Source organism: Thermobia domestica, chromosome 8 (assembly GCF_964235325.1).
Source record: "Thermobia domestica chromosome 8, izTheDome1.hap1.1, whole genome shotgun sequence".
Lineage (NCBI taxonomy): Eukaryota > Metazoa > Arthropoda > Insecta > Zygentoma > Lepismatidae > Thermobia > Thermobia domestica.
Genome location: NC_137461.1, coordinates 174,246,959 through 174,267,594, shown reverse-complemented (window position 1 = coordinate 174,267,594; position 20,636 = coordinate 174,246,959). Strand labels below are relative to the sequence as shown.

General features: G+C 37.5%; 1 protein-coding gene across 1 annotated transcript in view; it reads left to right on the top strand.

The window, feature by feature from the left end:
* LOC145693355 (uncharacterized) overlaps positions 1-20,636 on the top strand; it is a 1,690,974-nt gene that overhangs the window by 400,095 nt on the left and 1,270,243 nt on the right. The window contains exon 6 of the mRNA XM_081769282.1: positions 5,995-6,252. Coding sequence (XP_081625408.1) covers positions 5,995-6,252 — 258 coding nt within the window. The remainder of the gene's footprint in view (positions 1-5,994; positions 6,253-20,636) is intronic.

Sequence of the window (20,636 nt, the reverse complement as noted above, 5' to 3'; positions counted from 1 at the left end):
TCAAAAACAGTTTTCTACTGGTCCTTTAACCTATCATTTGAAACAGATAGTAGTTGACGGAATAATAAAAACAAAAATTTATGTGGAAAGAAAGTTCTGTTAACATTTGATTCAACAGAGAAAGCAACGCAGATATTGTAAAATATTTTACAGGACATTATTGAATATGCAGTGGCGGCTAATGTTAGTGTTGCAGCGTTGCGCAACGACCAAGTATTTCAAGAAAGAAAAATATTATTAGCAATAGTAGTGAAGAACAGAAAAAATACTTTCTAATACTCCCATATATACTTGAAATAACATTTTTTTTTACTTCTGTAACTGTCCGTTTCGATAATCCGTTTTAAAAAGCGAAAAATAATCCGTAACAGAGTCTCTAATTTATATTGTGTTGCAGAGAGCATACAACGACCAGATTCCTTCAGCGCGGGAATTGGAGCGAAGGTTACGTCTCATTTCCGCTATCTCGGAAGTTAATGGGTCTGGTTGTTGCAGTGCTTCTGCAACACAGCACGGTTTCCAGTGAATGAGAAGGTTTTTCGCGCTAAATAAGCTTTCTGAATTTTATTTCACTAGCAATTAACAAATTGAATTTGTTTTTATGCATTCATATTTTTAAATTACGGTACTTATACTGAAGCAAATCAATATAATGACAATTAAAAAAGTGATTGAAGAATTACAAAATAAGAAAGAAAATATCTAGTAGAGCAGAAATCAAATGAAAGTAGATCCGCATTTACATGTAATTCTTAGCTTGTATAGATAATGAAGGTTTCTTCTACAGTAATGTGTGAACCAAATATTAATAAATCAATATGCAGAATCCCCCCCCCCCTCTGTGGATAGTATTTTAGTATATACATATTTCTTTTATAAAATAAGTATATTTTATACTCTCGATAAAACTGTATGGTGGGAAACGCCACATTGAATTTGGTACTAATTAGCAATGCTCAGAGGCGTAGCCACGGGGGAAGGGTCCACCGGGTCTGGACCCCCCAAAAATTTCGAAACTTGACTAACATTTGTAAACTTTCCTAATGAACTATACTTGTTTAACAGAGAAATGATTGATGTACGCTAAATATTTTATTTTACGCCTCATCATGTACTCTCTTTTCTTATAGAAATAATCGTTCTATCATTTTTTCTAAAAATATAGGTGACAGTAATTAAGAATTACTTATCTTTTCGGATACAGTATAAGACAGGTTCGTTATTACGAAGACGTATTGGACCTTCCTCAAATACTTTGGACCCCTCCCAGCTAACATGTTGTTCCTATATCTGGTGGGTTTCAAGGTTGCTTTCCAGAACGTTGATAAACAGTTTTGCCTCATGTGGAAGTACCGTAAAACGGGGCTACTTTGACAGGTTTTGGACTAGTTTAGATGTGTACACGGGACACTTTCTGCAACCAATGAGTGATACTATTCTCATCATAACAATAGGTATCTAGGCTATCACATCCACTACTAAACCTAAGTTTCTACAAGTAAGTTTTGGCGGGAAGAAATTAAGAAATACCGGTCAAAGTAGCCCCGGGGGTGGGGCTACTTTGACATCTTATGTATTTGCTACATAAGGTCAAAGTTACTCAACGTATGGAGTTATTTTGACATGGAATTTATGTAAAGTGTATAAAACACTGTTTTGGTCATGTGTAAGGTACGGTATGCTGTATACTTGATAAGCACGAAATCTTTATTTTTTTGTGGTACATCATTCTACACCACTATACAAGTTTTTCTAAAGCTTTACTTTTAACATCTTTTACTTTGAAAATACACGGTGCTTTACCTTACATTGTTACTTTATTTTTTACTCTACTTTATATTCTTTAACTTTACTTTACTTTTAACACAAGTACATATGTACCGGTATGTTATCTTTACATGTAACAATGGAAAGAAAAAACTTAGTCGTCAACATCACAGTCGTAACAAAAATACTGAGGATTTTTTGATCCACCATTACAAAACCCACACACACATTTTTTGCACAGGACACATTGAATCCACTCTCTTCCACGACACGTTGATATATATCGTCAGAGTGCGAATTAGATTATTCATTTTTGGGGGGAACAAACAGTGGCGGATCTAGAAGTCCTTATATATTGGGAAACAGGAAGGATATTGAGAGGGGGGTAGAAATACAATGGGAGAAATCCCTCATCCCCTCCGGCAATTCGCACCTTGGACACCATATCAGCCTTTATCTATGAAAGTATATGCAACAATTCTCACAGGAAGCAGGAATTGCTCATCTGTCAAAGTAGCCCCGCTCTATGTCAAAGTAACCCTAAATGTCAAAGTAGCCCCGTTTTACGGTATATTCTGTTCGTCGTGCATTGCGTAACAACTAAGACGGATGATTTGGAATGTAGTTTTTTTTTACGCACATGTGTGTGTGTGTGTTGATATATGAATAGGGTTGCCAACTCTGTAAAATAAAATAAAAAAACCGGCACTTCCTCAAAATTCTCTATGATATAGGTCTCAGCGTGAAGTATCTCTGTTCGGACCTATCCATGGAAAGGAAATGTACTATCGTGAACAAAAGTGCATTAACACATATATTCAGTATGTCCGTAGAACATTCACTAATAAGTTTAATAGATACATTGTGCTATAAATGAGAAAATGAAATTGATCAATTGGCATTGATCAATTTATTATATTTACCAGTAAATACCATTTCTTTAAAATTATCGAAACAGATGAACAAAAGTATAATAATCTTTACGTGACAATTTTGGATTTGGAAAATGAAATTCACTCTTTAAACATATAGTTTCTACTTCAACTATAGGAAATTGCTTTAAGAAGTCCTTTTCCACTCTTAATAAATGTATAAAATTCCTTGAAAGTAAATTTTAAATTTTCCCTGATACAGTCCCTGTCATCTCTCTAAAATTTTCTAAACAGGTGAACAGAATATATTAATCGTTGACAGATGGTGATAGGTAACAGTTTTGAGTTTACAGAATGACAGCTACTTTTCAATATCTATACTTCGAACTAGGTACAAATTTGAAACAAAAAAACGGTTATAAAGGGGCTGGTGAGAAGTTTGTACCCGTCACCGGCTTTAATCAAAAGAACAGCAATTTTTCCGGCCAGGCCAATGAAAAGCCGGCCAGTTGACAACCCTATGTATGAGTATGTAACATTCGCAATTCATATACTAGTATCTCTTTGGTATCAGCTGTTTTGGTTATTAGTTATTAGATTTAATTTGGAAAGTGCAAAGAAAAGCAAAGTGCAATTCAGGAGAGTGTTCGAAAAAAAAAAACTGTTTAAATTTACAGGACATCTTATGGCAGTAATGTTGTATGCACTATATACATTTCCACAATTTATTTTCAATTTTCCTAGATAAATTGTGAATAAAGCGTGTTCAATGTACATTTTTTTTTTTATAACAATGTCTGCTACGAACTCTCTTCAGTCTACACTGAAGAGGAATTCGGATCATTGTCAGGGACTAGTTTGCTAGAATGAATTGTTCACAATAATCTAGAAAAAATATTTAGTGAATCTACAAAGCTTCTGAAATTAATATTAACTGTACCTATGGCGTCAGTAAAAGAAGATTTTTTTTTTCACATCAAAAAGAATTGACACTTTCAAGAAATTGAATGTCCCAAGAAAGGTTATCACCATTGGTTATGCTTTCCATCGAAAAGGACCTGACAATAAGAATACTAGAGTTCAACCAGCAGGTATTAGGCAGATTTGTTCCAATCAAAGAGAGAAGAATGAACTTACTAATTAATTAAAGTGATTAATCGGATTAAATGTTCTGCATTTTTATTTTTTAAAAACAGAATTTTATCTAACATGTCACATAGCATTTGCATCTAAAGTTATGCTGATTAGTCAATGAATCCACTTTATATCTTCTGTCTCCATCGTTCGTACTGCAACACTCGAAACCACAATCCACCGGGCGCCATTGTATGTACTTTTTATAATAGTGAATATGTACTTTTTATAATAGTTTAGGTCATAATGAAAGGAAAATTGTTATATTTGAATAAACAGAGGAAGGACGTAAATATTGTATATTTTTTAATATATATATATATATATATATATATATATATATATATATATATATATATATATATATATATATATATATATATATATATATAAATTTTGCTCGAGATTACTTCATAGTTTGTTATTGTAATACTTACCAACATATCCTCATTTTATTGTCCTAACAAACCAATATATGTTGATAGTAAAGTAGTTTAGATTAATCGAGCTCCTGGGCCTTCAGAATTTCATGTCACCCCCACCCCCCGTTTAGAAATCCTTTCTAAACGAACCAATATATATTCCAGTAAAATAGTTTAGAATGATCGAGCCTCTGGTATGATGATCACAGTATTTCATGTCACGGACCCTCCTCTTCACGAAATCCTGGCCACGTGCCTGGTCCAGGAGGTACAAACTCCTTATGGTCTGCCACGACGGTCAAAACATGCAATCAACATCGATTTCCTCGACGAGGTCCCTTCCCTCCCGAAACAACTTGTGCCACTTAAAGATCGAGGAACGGCTCATGGTATCCACCTTGTAGGCCTGCGTAAGCATGCCCTTGGTTTCGGTCGCTGATTTTCCCAGTTTGACGCAAAACTTGATGGGGTACCGCTGCTTCTAATTTCTCTCCATCGCAACTGACGACGAGGCGTCACAACAGGAGGTCACTAAGACAGTGGTCCACATTCAACTAACGCACGCAGACGACTGCCGCCGGTCGACACCTGTTCCCAAGGCTCCCCTCCGTAACATCCGGCCTTGCAGACCCCCCTATATTGCTCTGCGCGCGCGGGAAAAAATCATTCTTACTACTTCTGGATACGGCCCCGGATATGATACATGAAAGAAAAAGAAGAGAGCCAAAAGAAGTTCATGGAGACAGAAGGAGTCATGTACAGATCCAGTGTAAAGAATGTGATAGTTGGTGATATGTGTAACAGGGACAATACTGAAAAAGCGAGTAAAGCAACACAAGGACGACATGAAGCTAGGGAGAGAAAGGAATGTTACTTTCGAACGTGGGGGACATGCGGCATGACAATAATTTGGGGTGAACTTAACCCCTTACCGCATATCGTGCCATATATGGCGCATGTCCTCTTTTCACGTTAGCTTTTTTGCTATTTATCAAAGGCATCAAATGACTGTTTTGTCTGCGGTGTGAGATATTGACGTGTGTGAATAAGAGATTTTGATGCCATCCGGCATGTTCTTTGTGAGTTGTAAATGTGTCATATATGGCACTTGCTTATTTCTCGTCGGAATTAAGTGAAAAATCTAAAATTCAAGTTTTAATTCATTTTTCAAGTTCTCATATGAGGATTTCCAATACTGTTTTTTTTTCGCTAAAAGAAAAAGAAAATCATGCAGAAAGGGGTTAATGTTAGAACAAAGTAGGTTTATAACGAATTGGAAAGAGTATAGTTTTATCGAGAAAGAACAATGAAGTATCATGAACTGAAATGAGGAATTTCAAATAGATTAACATTGGGCAAGTTATTGAGAAAACTTAGTACATGTTTTGTGATTGGAATTTCCCAATACTTATGGCCTGGATATGGGCGCAAGTGTATTTAGAGAGTTTTATTTCTATTTTATATTTGAATAGTATTTGACAGCCCAAAGCCAATGAGCGTTCAGTGCAATATTAGGATCTTTGTATGTACTGATATGAGACTCCCGCTTGTATTATGCTGTGTCTGTTGATGTAAAATGATCAGTTAGTTGGAAAAAGTGTTAACAAGTTTATAATTTTAATTAAACTTTTGGTTTGTTCAGAAACTGTACATGTTTTCTCGTTTGTTATTAAAGCAAAACTAACGTGAATCAGATAGTTTCTTTCAAAGATTATTTCATAACTGAACAGAAAAGGTTAATTATCATGTAGCACACAAACATAAATCTGTAAATTTAATTGTCTCTATTTATATCATAGGGATCTTATGGACTCCCTGGACTTCCAGGACTGAGAGGTGACCCAGGTGATAAAACTCACGGTGGCGTTGGTGCACCAGGTGACCAGGGTGATGCAGGTGACAAGGGGCTACCTGGAGAAATATTGTATGATAATAATACTGAAGTGTTCGCACCGCCTGTTCTTACTTATGCGAAGGGTCCTAAAGGACTAAAAGGACACAAAGGAGAAACTGGATATCGAGGCATCAAAGGAGAAATTGGTGCCAAGGGACAGCGGGTAGGTATTGTTTATAATCAGATGCTATCACCAGTAGAAATTTGACCCCGCCCCCGCCAGGTGAACTTTGTGGTGGACAAACTCCGTGTGCGTGGGTTTCCTCGGGATTCTCCCGTTTCCTCCCACTTTTTTCATTCCACCATTTCATTCATTAATCATCATCACCGTCTCCTTTAGCCTAACCGGCATAATCGTGGGACGTAAAACTCAAAGATTTCATTTCATTTCATTTTTTGCTATCACCAGTAGAAATTTAAATTAGTCTGTAATGGAAGTTTTGGGTAGGGTGGATTTATTTTAAATTCAGTATCGAAACGAACATCATTCGTCATATAACAAAACCTAGTATTTGAACACTGTCTCAAGTTTAGAATATAAGAATAATTGCTGTCGACACTTTAAATTAATGAAAAATAAAGAAGGATATTCTTCATTTTCAGAGAAATACAGAAATGTCATGTACTTTGTTTCGCTACTTTTTCGACTTTCAAACTATACTATGTATAAATGTCGGAAGCCTTATATAACGCCTTAGTCCTTCCATCCGTCTGCCAACCTGCAGTGGCGAAGCGTAATCCCACAAGTAGGGTCGCCCGATAAACTAATAACACAAATAACATTGAAAATATGAAATTTTAAAATTAAGGTCAGAATTATTGTTAAACAAAAAACATACAAAATCTATTTATTTTATTGAACATTCTTAGCTGTATCCCTAACACTGTTTACAGTTAAATTTATGTGCATGTATACATAGTACAGAGATTGTTCAGTCTACATTTGGCCAATTCGACTTACCAAAAAAATGTAGAAGAATCCATGGCGCCAGGTCCGTAAGTGCTCGATGTGTTTCCCTTGGTTCCTAACAATAGCCCGACAGCGTAATTTCCACTGTAATAGGCTTCTCTGAAGAACTGGGAGGGGAAGCTTGTCCCATTCCTTTTGCACAGCTTTCCAAAGTCCTTCCACAGTTGTCACACGACGTTTTCTCAAAGCCCGCTTCAGCAATCCAAATTCACAATAGTTCATAGGACTTGCATCTGGAGATTTAACAGGTATCTCATTAAATGTATCATCTGTATACCACTTGCCTCCTCCACCTCCCTGTAGAGTGCGAGGGACGATCGTGAGGTATGTGACGAGGCATTGTCCATGTCAATGCGCATCAGATTGTCGTCATTTCCGTACATTGTTGGAATCTCATGCTCGTAGATCGGGAGCATGATCAGCTCCTGAAAATACTGCGAATTTATTTTGCAGTTCTTCGCCACCCTACGAATTTTCAGTTTACCTCGGTAACAGTAGCCAGTAACCTTTTGCTACCTTTTTGGGAAGGATTCTTTACAGACACGGACCCACCTTCTGAAGTTCTTGGCGCCTTTCTCTCGGTACATGATGGCTCTCGGTTTGCCGCAATCGGAAATGTAAATCCATGCTTCATCGAGCGTTACGACATAAGTACATCCACCTTTGTTTTCCCAGATGCCGTTCGTACAGCTTCTGGGCGTTACACTTTTGGTGGGCATCCGTGAGAAGATGGCCGCGAGCTTTCATGACTTTTTTCCAGCTTGAATTGATGCTGTAACGTCCGGCTCACAGTCCCCAAAGACACGTCAAGACGATTAACCATACACCTTTGTGTTGGCGGATTTTCTTGCATTGCCATTTTGCGAAGTTTCCTCTGCATGGTGGAGGTGGCCTTGGTGCATTCCCGCTTCCTAGGCAAGTTCGTTGGTGATGCAAATGGTGGAGCTTCGTTGCCCTTGTACTTTTTAATAACATTTTTTATTCCACTTAAACTGATGTTGCAACCATTCTTCTTGCACTGTTTTCTAATGACAGAAACACTAAAGTGGGCGTCATAAATAGCCGCAACATAGCCTTTCCAAATCGGTTTATTTTGGGTGGCATTTTGGTCACAGAGCGGAAACCCACACACTTGGAAACAAATTTAACACAACACTCACAACAATGGTCCTGTTTCGTGCGTTATTGTCGTCCGCGCGGAAAAACAACTCAGTTCGGAGGAAGCCACTGCACAACACTGCAGGCCGCCACCAGCCAGGTCGGGTGAGCCCATTCTGGCCGGGAGGGGGAAGAAACGAAATCGGCCAAACGTAGGCTGAACAACCTCTGTATTTTTCTTTTGCTGTTGTTTAATTTAACAAGAAAGAATGAATATTTATGTGCAAAAGTAGATGAAAAGTAGTCTAGTAGTAGTAGTAGTAGTAGTAGTAGTAGTAGTAGTAGTAGTAGTAGTTGTTGTTGTTGTTATTGTTGTAGTATTCATGAAATATGTAATGGAGGAAAACACACAATGCGTATTAATGGAATATTCCCGTTTAGCTCCACTACAAATATTTTGAAGTGCAGTTCATATTTTCTTCTGTCTGGAATTTGCAGGGGGGGTTGAGGGAAATCCTCGTCACTTGCTGTTTTTATTTCCTGCATATTTGAAAATGGAGGGAGAGAGGAAATAAGTATGTTCTTACAATTAACTGTCAAATTTCTTGGATAAGCGCTTGTTGCTTGCATCTCTCACTTTAAAATAAGTACAATACTGTATTTAATTAATCCATCACGTTTTAATGACCGCACTAGAAATGCTAATGCTCAGAAGGAACTTCATTTGAGTCAACGCAAGATATTTAATATTGTGTTCTATGCAGTGACATATTTAAAGGAGTGGCTTCCGGTCTTAAATACTCACCGAAATTTTATCGCAACTTTCTATTCTCGCAGAATCGCAAAGCCCCTCCCGAAACAAGCAAATTTCCCGAAACAAAATCGTGAGTACCCCAATGATTCTATGAAATGAAAAACTCAACTAAAATTACACACAAATGTTATTATTTTATCCTGTATGGTAGCGTTTCGTAAATTTATAGGTATGTTTAATGTATCAGACTTAAATTCTACAAGCTATTATGGACCGTGCCCATGTAGGATAAAAACAGCTACTCTGAATAAGTCCTGAGAGTGTATACCTAAATTAAACAATTTATCACTAAGAAAAACACATAATTGTACACAGAAAATTCTTACTCTGTGTTGAGGAGATTATTTTATAACATAGCATTGAAGGATACCTTCAACGTTAAAACTAAACACCCAGAGCCGAGCCTTAGCACCTCCCCAACAACGCACCTCCACAAACAATGAATAATCACCTCTGTCGTTCCCCTTCCCTCACGATTTCGAATCCGGGTCTTACCTTGAAGTTCGCCCTTTCAAATCGTACTATTGGACTTTTGTATGCAGAATCAACACAAGGCACTGTATATATTACTATTACAAACTACTAATACTAAAAAGAAACTACATAATGAAATCGTGTTTATAGAATTTCATTTAACATTGCATTTATTTATTATTTTTATGTTGAACTTACCATGTTTTCCGTGATGCTCAGACGGAAGGGTTTCCAAGTGTTTCGAACCTACTATTTTGTTACTGAAAAAACTGAAATGTTGAAGTATTGACTTTATTTATAAGAAACCAAAGATAAAGAAAATATACGGTAGAAAACAGGCTAGGCCCGGCCTCAGAGCCTCTAGTACGCTTCGGAACTGTCAACAGGTATCATTGTAGAAATGGTAAAAGCTATCAAGAAGCATGTTTTGCAATGGATTCAACGTCAGGAGAATAGGTTGGATCTCCTCTGTTAGCGCTGTCTAACCGGAAATAGTAGAAGTCAATCATTTCGGGTTTTAAAGATGATCGCCATAGAACAAAAAAGATAACACAACAAACTGTGATTGTTAGAATGGATTCAGCGTCTAAAGCAAAAATACCATCTCCAACCATAAAATTCTACTAAACCGGAAGTGGTAAAATTTCCTCCAGTTGCAATATTGATTTTCATAGAGCAAAAACTGTAAGAGATATCAGGGAGCGATGTTTAGAAATTAAGAGCTGCAAGAATAGATTTCATCTTATTCCTTAGTTAATAAAAAGGGAAATGAATTGTTTCCGGTTTCAACGTTCATTGAAATAGAACAAAAATGGTAATACATAACGACAATGAGATTTTGGAAATCGATTCAGCATTTTAATATATATATATACATGTGTACCTGTAATACTCTCACAAAATCGGAAATGGTTGAAACATACTAGTACTTCAGGTTTCAACGTTAATGCAAAAGGACACTAATAGGTAGTTGCAAGTGGTTTGTTAGAATCAATTCAGTGTGTTAAGAAAATATACCGTCTCCACACGTACCAGTACTAAAATCGGAAATCGTAGAAATTTACTAGTACATCCGGTTTCAATTTTGATCTCCATAAAGCTAAAACAAACTAAAGATATAATCTTTAATGAAATTATTCTACTAAAATAGGAAGTGGTAGAAATTTACTTATACTCCCGGTATAAATATTGACCTGCCTAGGCAAAACCAGTAATAGATATCGAGAGATGGCTTTGCAGAACAGATTCAGCATAGAAAGTGCCCATGTGTTAATCATTGTGGTATTGGTTTATATCATTCGTTAACAAGGAATGTTTTCATGTGTTATACTTCATAACCATTTGTTGAAGGTATATCTTTGATGATACATGATAAACCCAATCCAAAAATTGGAAAACAAACCAGAATGTTTACGCTATCATAGCCAAAGTCTGGGATGAAGGGATACTGAAGATACAGCTCAAAGTAGAGTCTAGTTGAAAGATAATTACTTACGGCCAAAGTTAGTAAAGATTACAAAAATTAATAAGTACATTTTAAATAAATTGTCTTGAGATTGTTGAATTAACATTGAACCATCCTTAAAACACAACCTATTTTGCACCATCTTGTGTATGTTCTCACCCTTGAGCGAGTGCAATGTTGCCACACGCATTTCGCGATGGGAAGTATTTATGTTTTCCAGTCTACCAAGAAAATGACAAGATTTCATGGTAAACAGACCAAAATGCAAGATAAAATTTATACGCACTCTGAATATACCTCTGCATATGCCACAAAGTCAGTTTTGAGAACTTGTGAACCTAAGTAAATGGTTTTCAATATCGAGAAACGGATAACAATTACATGAAAATCACCAGTCATGTACTAGATAAATTTTAACATCCTTGAAAGTGTTTCTGCAGACACAACAAATAGAGCTTTCGCAATGTCGGGCGAGGCAATTGCTTTCTTACGTTGAGAAAATGGCATTCATCAAATTTCGTGAAAATCAATAGAATTGGCTACACGATAAAATTCGTGTTGATCTAATATATTTCTTCTATATTCGACACTAATTATTTTTTGAAAAGTTAAACCTGGATTAATCTTGTCAAAAATAATTGCTGCCGGTTTAGAATTTAATTGTCCATGAAAATATCATTTCTACAGCGCTACTGAACGTGTTTTCAGTATCGAGAATATTATCAAGTCACTTTCTGTTATGAATGTTCGTTCAAATCTATAAGGTCATTTCCTGATTAAAAGGTAGACGCTTTTCGCCAATAAAATATATGATACTTCAGACAGAATTGAACGGATTTCGAGAAGTCAAAGCCTAGCTCAATCGTTTGCACATCTCCAAGACTATTTATCATATTGTCGAAATACTATGTCCTAATGCAGACACCGTATATGGAATCATTCTTACGCTATTGAATTGATTGGCGTGGGAGACCCGGCTTCGATTCCCGGTGGGAGCTCATGTGGTTTGGATTCCACGTTAATCAATAGGTCCACGTCCCATACAGCCTGTTTGCTGAAAGGGACGCTAAACTAAAATCAACTCAACTCAACTATTGAATTGATGTCCGAATAACATTCTTTGTGGAATCACCATTTTGAATCTAAGTAACCGATACTGAAACCTGAAGTGCTTCATTCCTACTATTTCTCCTTTTGGGGTAAGAATAAGCGCGGAAATTGAATCGATTTTGACGTATTCTAACGCATATAAAAATCACTTTCTGATCTCATTTACCGTTTTTGCTCAATCTGAATCGGATATAGAAAAAAAAGTACTTAAGCCTGCCGTTTTCCGTTTTAGTAGATGGATGAAGGTCTACATGGAATATATTCTAGTACGTTAATTAAAAAAAAAATATATCAACACTGATTTCGTCCTAGACCAATCAACGTTGAAAGCGGAAATAATAGTTTTCTACAATCTTCATTCCACTTCAGAAATTACATTGGAGATTGAGCCTTTTCTTGGAATTCTGAACACGTATCAAACATTTCTCGGTGCTGAAAGTGGAAAGCTCGATTGCTAATATTTACGGTTTTATCGTTTTATCTCTACTAGTATCTAATTTTGAAATCAGAAGCTTTAAATCTACTAGTAAAGAGACAATTGAAGAGGTGAATCTAGTTTTCGGACGTAGAATCCGTATAATAGAGGACGATGATGAAGTTAAAAGTTTCCCCTGAAACACTGAATTCATATTAGAAGTTCCAAATTCAATCTATAACAGTTTTTCCTTATGGAAATCTAGAACGAAAATCAGATAAGTGACAACTACAACTTCAGGTCCTACTAAAAAGAATAATGGAAATGTAATCTACGGCGGAAACGTTGAATCCCTTTCAAAGTGTGTTTGTCGGTATTATTTAGCTTTGTTTCTTCCCGACAAGACGTGAAGTGGTAGACAATTCTGGCTGAAGCAAAGCTTAAGTATGCGGTAATTAAGGCCACCCTTGAAACTTTAAACCAATAAACGGTTGGCCACTTTCTATTGCCGTTTTTGCTCTGTTATGGTCTTGGTATCCTATTTCCAATAGTGAAACCTGAACTGATAGCAGGTGTCCACTACTTCCACTTCAAAGAGGCCGCTGTGGCTCAGGGGTAGAGAATTCACCTCTGGTGCCTGGTGTCCTTGGTTCGATCCTAGCTCGCTGCAAATGAACTTTGTGGTGGTCAAACACCATGTGCGTAGGTTTTCTCGGGGATCTACAGTTTCCTCTCACTTTTTCATTCCACCATTTCATTCATTTCTCATCATCACCGTCTTTTTTTAGCCTAGCCGTCATAACCATGGTACGTAAAACTTAAATCAAGATTTCATTTTCATTTCACGTTTTACTTCCACCTCAAACAAGGTCGGAGATTAAAATCTATCCTTGCCTGCTGCATCCATGACTAAGACCATTATTCGTTGTCCATTCCTATCTTACTCCATCGGAATCAATATTAAAAGAGCAAATGAACATTTTTTATTGCTTCGGTTGAAGTGGAGGACTAAGAGCAGAGATGAGAGTTATTCTTCATATACTAAATTCATGTCTAGAAACTCTTTCTACCTTTTACTTAAAATTTCTGGTTTGTGTGGATTAGGATTTAAATCAAAAAGAGCACTTTTTTAAAAACCGTTTTGGCTTGAATGGAGGGATAAGGGAAGGACGCAAAATTTTCGGGACGTTGAATCCATCTAAAGCTATTGTTTCTCATAGATGAATGGTATAGATCTATGGCAATTAATACGAAAACCGGAAGCATTTCTCAGTATTCATCTTGATTGTCCACATTTGTACTTTATTTTAACATATCAGGTTTCAGTGCAGAATAAGGGAGGAAATAGGATCCACTAAGATGCTCGATTCATGTTTAGCTTCGCTTTCGCTAGGTTTCTTAATATTTGGAGATGTAATTTTAAAACTGAAAAGTCATGAAACTGAAAAGTCACATCTTCCGTGGTATCGGGAAAGACAGCAATGACGAGGTGAACGGAGGAAGATGGTACTCAGTGATGAAAATAGTTTCTACTTTAGACACAGGGTTGGTTCTGTGCGCTTATGTAAACGTGCAGGTAAGTGCGAAAACCCAGTCTGCTCCATTAGTCACATAGGGCTCACACTTAACTTTCTAGTATTTTGTAATTGAAGAGGAAATTAATCTCACCTTGGGCTTTCATACAGAGGAGTATGACTAATATGCTGTGCATTCGTGATGTTAATCCTGTACTCTGGCTTTACCTGGACACTTTCTGAGACTCTATTTACAGCAGCATATTGCGCGTCCCCATACCGCTCGCTGAACCCAGTGTACTCTCTTCGGTATATACCTTCTACTCTAGCCTGCTAGTTCTCCAAACCTAACCTTCTTCGAGCACAGGTGGGGTATGGTCGGACGAACCTTCAATTCCAGCCGGCTCCGACAAAGGTGCTCTGCCAGACAGACATAGCCTAAGCATTTGACGGGCTACATGTCCGAACAATTGTCTGGCTGCTTAGGGTACGCCACAAATGCTGGGTGGATGGACATGTTTGCAAGCGATGGATGAGTGTGTTAGGTTGTCCACATCGGATATATTGAGCATCTGGTCGAAAACCTATTTCCCATGCTAGATGGTTAGTAAGAAATACGTTGTGCACTAACCTATAACATAACGCTCTAATTCCAGATGGTAAAAGAAGAGGAATTAATATTATGTCAAATTTGCACCCAAAGTAATGTCGAGCAATACATTTAGGGGGGTATAGTGATAATTTGCATAATAAGGGTTCAATTTCTTCACAGTCATATCTTCAATAGCTGTGTAACAGATAAGAGCGTAAGCAATGCCTAGAATGATGGTGCGAAGGTAATGGTAAGGTAGGGACCAGTTCTGAATAGAAATGGGTGAACTGAGAGTCAAGTGTCGAACTCAAATCATAATATGGCACGCGGAGAAAGACTCAGATAAGGAAGTTAAAGGCTGGGACGTGCGGTGCAATAGCAGACAGTGACCTTGAAGACCCACGTCTTTAATACATAACCATCCTACTTTCTTGTTCGTACAAACAGTTCTCCGATGAACTCGTAGTGTCGCTTCATACCACAAAAAGGCAAACAGATGTTTTAACTGTATGTGCGTGTGAAACCGAAAGTTGAAAAATCTGCATTATATAGTACAATACACGGAAGACAGGCATATTTAAGAAGGTCTCTCGCTCATGTAATGTAAGATTGCGCGCTTTGTGTTTATAAAGCAAGTTAATGACCTTAGGAACAGTCCGTCCATATGTGGACTGAAAAGTTCCTTTTATGGTGGTATGTTAAGTAATGCTAAGAACTTTATGAGTGTTAAGTACACGGAAAGGGGAGACAAAGGTGCAAGAAGACGTATCATCAAAATGAGTAGTTTGGTTTTCGTGGGATGTAATTCCACACCGGACAGCTGACTAAATATCTGAAGATTATTGAGAATGTTATCTAAATCGCGCTGGGAGCGAAATAAACTTATATCGTCGACATAACTCTGAAGTTTAATTGTAGCAGGAGGAACACACAATCCCATAATTTCGTTCCGGATCTTATTAAGAACTGGCATAACGGCAATGCTGTACAGCATGGTGGACAATGAGCGTCCCCGAATAAACCCCCGGTTAATTGGAAATACCCGCATTAAGGCTCCGTTCAGTTTAATTTGGGTGGTACGCTGGAGCATAACGTCTTAAGCATATTTAAATATACTCGCCCGAAATGAAGCCTCTCAAGAACGGTGAATGAGTACTGATGGCTTAGTTTATCGAAGTCCTGACAAAAATCAGTACTCAAAAGCGCGCCATTTAATTTCGGACTACTTTCAAAATAAGCTATCGTGTCCCTAATATTCGATAAAGCTAGATATGTAGGATGCTGCTGATCGTGGCCAAATTGTTCCGGTACCAGAATGGAACTTAAAGTATTACGTACCGGGCTGCTAGAACCTTTGCGATAAGTTTCTAATCACAAGACGCAAGACTGATAGGTCGAAAATGAGCGATTGGCGTGCTCTTGGGCTGCTTTGGAATCATCAATAGAATATTGTGCGTAAATGTTTGGCAGACTTGTAAATTAGATCTAAAGGCATTAAAAAGTTCAGTAAAAACAGGAATGGAAAGACCTGGGAATGGCTGCTAAAATTCGTAAGGTAGGCACTAAATTTATTCTTTTTTGCATGGTGAGGGGCATGCTGAATTTCTGCTTCAGTAAAGGGAGCATCAAGCTCTGCTTGTAGTTCAACTGGGAGAGGGTTCAAGGTATCGAAAACACCGTCATCATTAGCTGGAACATCATGCGATATTAGTCGGCAAAATAGTGCAAAAAGTATGGAATAATATTAGTTCCTTGACATAAAACACCAGCACAATCCAGTACATTATGAATAATCTGTTGCTTGGCTCTGCGACGTTCAGGATTGATAAGTACAGTAAGGGACACTTCTGGATGGTACACCCATATGGAGATTTACGGCAAGAGTGCTCCACCAGTTGAGTCCAAAGCATTTGCCGGGAAGTATTGTAACCGAATTAGCTTTAAACGTAAGTGGGTGGCATAATCACCAGCCACTGAAAATTTTCGTACACTTGGGTAAAATTCCCACTACCGTCTACAGCATCATTTCTCCAAAATGAGATTTATCTTAGACGTTTAGTTGTTATGCCAAAATACTACTTGATATTCGTCCTATTCGTGAAGATAAAGTGAAACAAAAATGAAAGTCCAATCCTGTTGCTGTTGGAATGAACTCTCCTTCAGTCGTTTGATCTGAAATGACATTGCAGAGCCTAAAAAATATTCTCTCGCTTCAGGGGGGGGATAGGAAGAGCAAATGCTCCCCTCCTTCATTATGAAAACATACTTTTAATCAAATGCTTAGCGAGAGTGAGCCCAGTGGTATAGCGCTTTTAGGATAGGAAGTTTTGCTCCCAAGTCATCTTATGTCATAGCTGACGACATAGGAGAACGGTAGATGAAACATCATGAAGGGGAAATACACTCAAATGTGCAAATTTAGAATTGGATACAAAATGATCGGATAGCATCTATATTTTCTCGCAAATTTTGATTTTGTAACTAGACATGTAAAAGCTCACCCGAAGCTGAGAGCATCCCACTACCAATTGTTGAATTCAAGTGGAGAATTCAGTTGAAAGCATCAGATGATTTCGAAGGGAGAGGAATATCTTAAAATATAGGGAACTAAGAAAAAGGTTTTAACTTTCCTCGACCGGATTTGATCCATAAACCTCGCGATTACCAAGCAACGCCTTTGCTCACTCATCCACGGAGCCACACAGAACGATAGACAGTCATACGTCAGGCACAAAGCGTTCGTTACGACCAGAGATTTATTTGTAGGGAAGGAGCTAGGGAAATTCCCCGTCTCTAATTTGTCTTTCCATGGCACTAACTTAATTACTGTTGTTCCAGCCTGGGAAGAATAGTTTTCACCTATTTAGGAAATTTCCTAACAATTTTTATACATTTTTAGGAACTCAAAACATTGATCCATGGCTGCTCTGTATAATTATACTTACACAGAAGAATTAATTCTATGAATTCCCGTACCAAGTAAACAGAAGTACTGAGTATGAAATTCTATTATCTCGTGAATAGTATTGCAGAAAATACCCAAATTAAATTTTCTATTTGGAACAGGGGGTAGCACACACGCGGGGCTTAGGGAGCAGATTGCGCCCATAAGATTTGTTTTGTGGATTAGGGGATACAAATTTACATTCAAATGGCAAAATCACACGTTTAATTATACCAGAATTTTACTTTTACGAGCGCCAAATACGTAGAACGAATGCATTCTTTTAGGCTTGGAAGAATAAAATTATGGCTGAAGGTGGAAGTGAACAGACTGATTATGATCAGGAACAATGGATGATACCGAGCAGTGGCGTAACCAGGAGGTTTGGAATCCCCGACATTTGTAAAAGTTGTTAACATAAGGCCTAAGATTGAGGTTTTATTCAAACTTTTCCCTGGAGTGGACACGTGGACACCCCAAATGAACGTTTAGCCAGCGGCTCCCCTGAACTCAAATCCTGGCTACGCCCCTGCTACCAAGTGATGTATTCTCTGTCACATAATAAAATGCATGTTTTCCGCGGGATGCTATCTTTTTCCCTTTACTAGGAGAATGGAAAGGTACACATTCCTTGGTACCACATCGCGATTTAATTAAATGTTTTAGAAGTTTTTAAAGCTCAATCTCTAACCAAATCGATAACTGCATGATCTACCTCTTTGCAGTTCATACAAGACACTATAGAAATATCGTAAAACTTAATAAAAGGAAAAAGATGTTCTTTCACAGCGTTAAGCTTACGGTTATTGCCGTATATTTATAGCGTAGATGTCTTGTGTATCGTATTCCGTAGGTCATTGGATCCGTGGAGAATTCCCTTTCCCGCGACCCGCGTTCGAGACTTCGTGCCCGTACTTCTTTATTTTTATTTTTTCATTGATCAGGTGGGATTCCAGTAGAAAGAAACACATGGTTTCAGTTTAAGGTATGATTCAATATTCTGCAAGTATTTATTTATTTATTTGTTGTCAAGCGAAAGAATGAAGTAGAATTTTACAAGCGTAAAACTGTTTTAGATTTGAATGTTAATAAAAATTATGAATAAGTTTACAGTTCAAAAATAAATTGAACTCTCTTCAATTGTAGTCCATAATTAGCTATAGTCCAGGAAATGGATTTCAGCTGTTTTGTGTGTGATCAGCACATTGACTTCTATCATCCCTATTTCGGAACTAAATATCACTAATTTTGTTTTTTCGTTTATATATGACATTCTCATCTTTTAGTCCTTAACAAAACAGAGATTATAGTTCAAACTGTCACTATGGCATTACATTTCATTATATAAAGAAACGAATATATATATACTTAAAAATGTCGAAGATAATTTGACAAATATTATGAACAATTTTATAGAACTAAGCAACAATTTATAATGAAATAAACTGCAATGAAATGCAGGGTATTTGAAGTTAGCGAAAATATTGCCAGTAGATGCTGAAATACAAGTTTCTGGAACAGATAGGGACACTTCACCTTGAAATATACATCTTGAATTTGATTATTGATAGAATCTGAAATATGTTACGAACTTTAAACCTTAAAGAACGCAACAAAGTTTGAATCCCATGGTTATAATATTGTCCTTACAAACTCACTAGCGATAGTGGCTCATTAAAATAATTCCTGCTTCCCGATCTCTTTATATAAATCAACCAATATAAAGCCGGATTTTTGATCAAAAGGTATTTTCTCCTTTCGTATATTTGAGGGAGAACATGTAACGTCAACTTTTTATTAGCAATATAGCAAGTGATGAAATTGAATAATGCTAAAAATAGCCTACTTTGCTTGCTAGAACCTATGTTTGATAGAAGTTCATACATCAAATAGTTATTTTTGTTTCTTTTTTCTTTTCGTAGGTTTCTGAATACTTTGAAAGATTTTAACGGAATCCTTATTATACATTTATGTTTGCGCAGTTTGATACGAAAAAATGTTCACTATGAAGAAAATGATCTGCAGAGCTCTTTCTAGAATGTCTTATTAGTTGGAGTAGTTGAATTGATTTTAACGTTCCATTCAGCAGCGAGGCTATATGAGACATGGACTTACAGCTTAACGTGGGATCCGAAACCATAGGCTTCTATCGAGAGTCGAACCTCTGCTTTTAGAAAAAGTATTTGACCACTTGGAAGTAGTCATAACTGGTTACGAATTTCGTGATCTGGAAGCAATCACACTCGTGTCCCGGTATGACCGGGACAGACCTGGAGACGACACAAATCCTGCATACTAGAAATGGCATGAATCTAAAAACTTCAGATCCAACTCTCCTTACTAACATTAAAAAAAGGTGCCTATTGATACCTTTGGTCGGGACGTAAAGTTTCAAGCACTTTCATCATTCACTCGCAAGCAGCCTCCACCTCCGAAACGCTCACCATTATTATATGTAGTCATCCGTGGGGTTGACCCATCTTATACAGATGACGAAATACAAGACGAGCAGAGCTGGAGGGTCATACAATCACTAAAGTTTTGCGAATTCGCAATGACCAAGGACCTACCTACATGGTTTGTGTCCTCACCACGCATCGAGACGCTATAGATGAGTTATTAGCAGCAGGTGCTTATATTTACAATCATAAATACCGTGTTGAACCATCGAGTACATCTGTTCCTATACCAGTTAGGTGTGAACGCTGTCAAGTATATAATACTCATCATACATCCGATTGCAAAAGCTGAAGTAAATGCGGATATTGTGCAGGCCCGCATACCACCCGAACTTGTAGCAACCTACAGCTACCACCTAAATGTGCTACTTGTAACGATCAGTATTTGGCATATAGCTACAAGTGTAAAGCAAAACCGGAACCTATTCAAGATCACCCAGAACTCGTAGTTCCACTACCACCACCAGCACAAGCCCATACCAGTCCACATCCGATTGACGCACCTGTTTCGTTAGATCAACTCCTGACCTTCCTGACTTCAGCTCTACAGAATATCCATCCCTTCATAAGCATACTCCAGCAAATCATTCTTGCGGCAAAAACCACTTTCCATGTCAATTTCACAGCCACTTATTCAGGAAACACTGTTCATTTTCATAAATCTCAAACAACTACTCTCGACTAGTTTACTT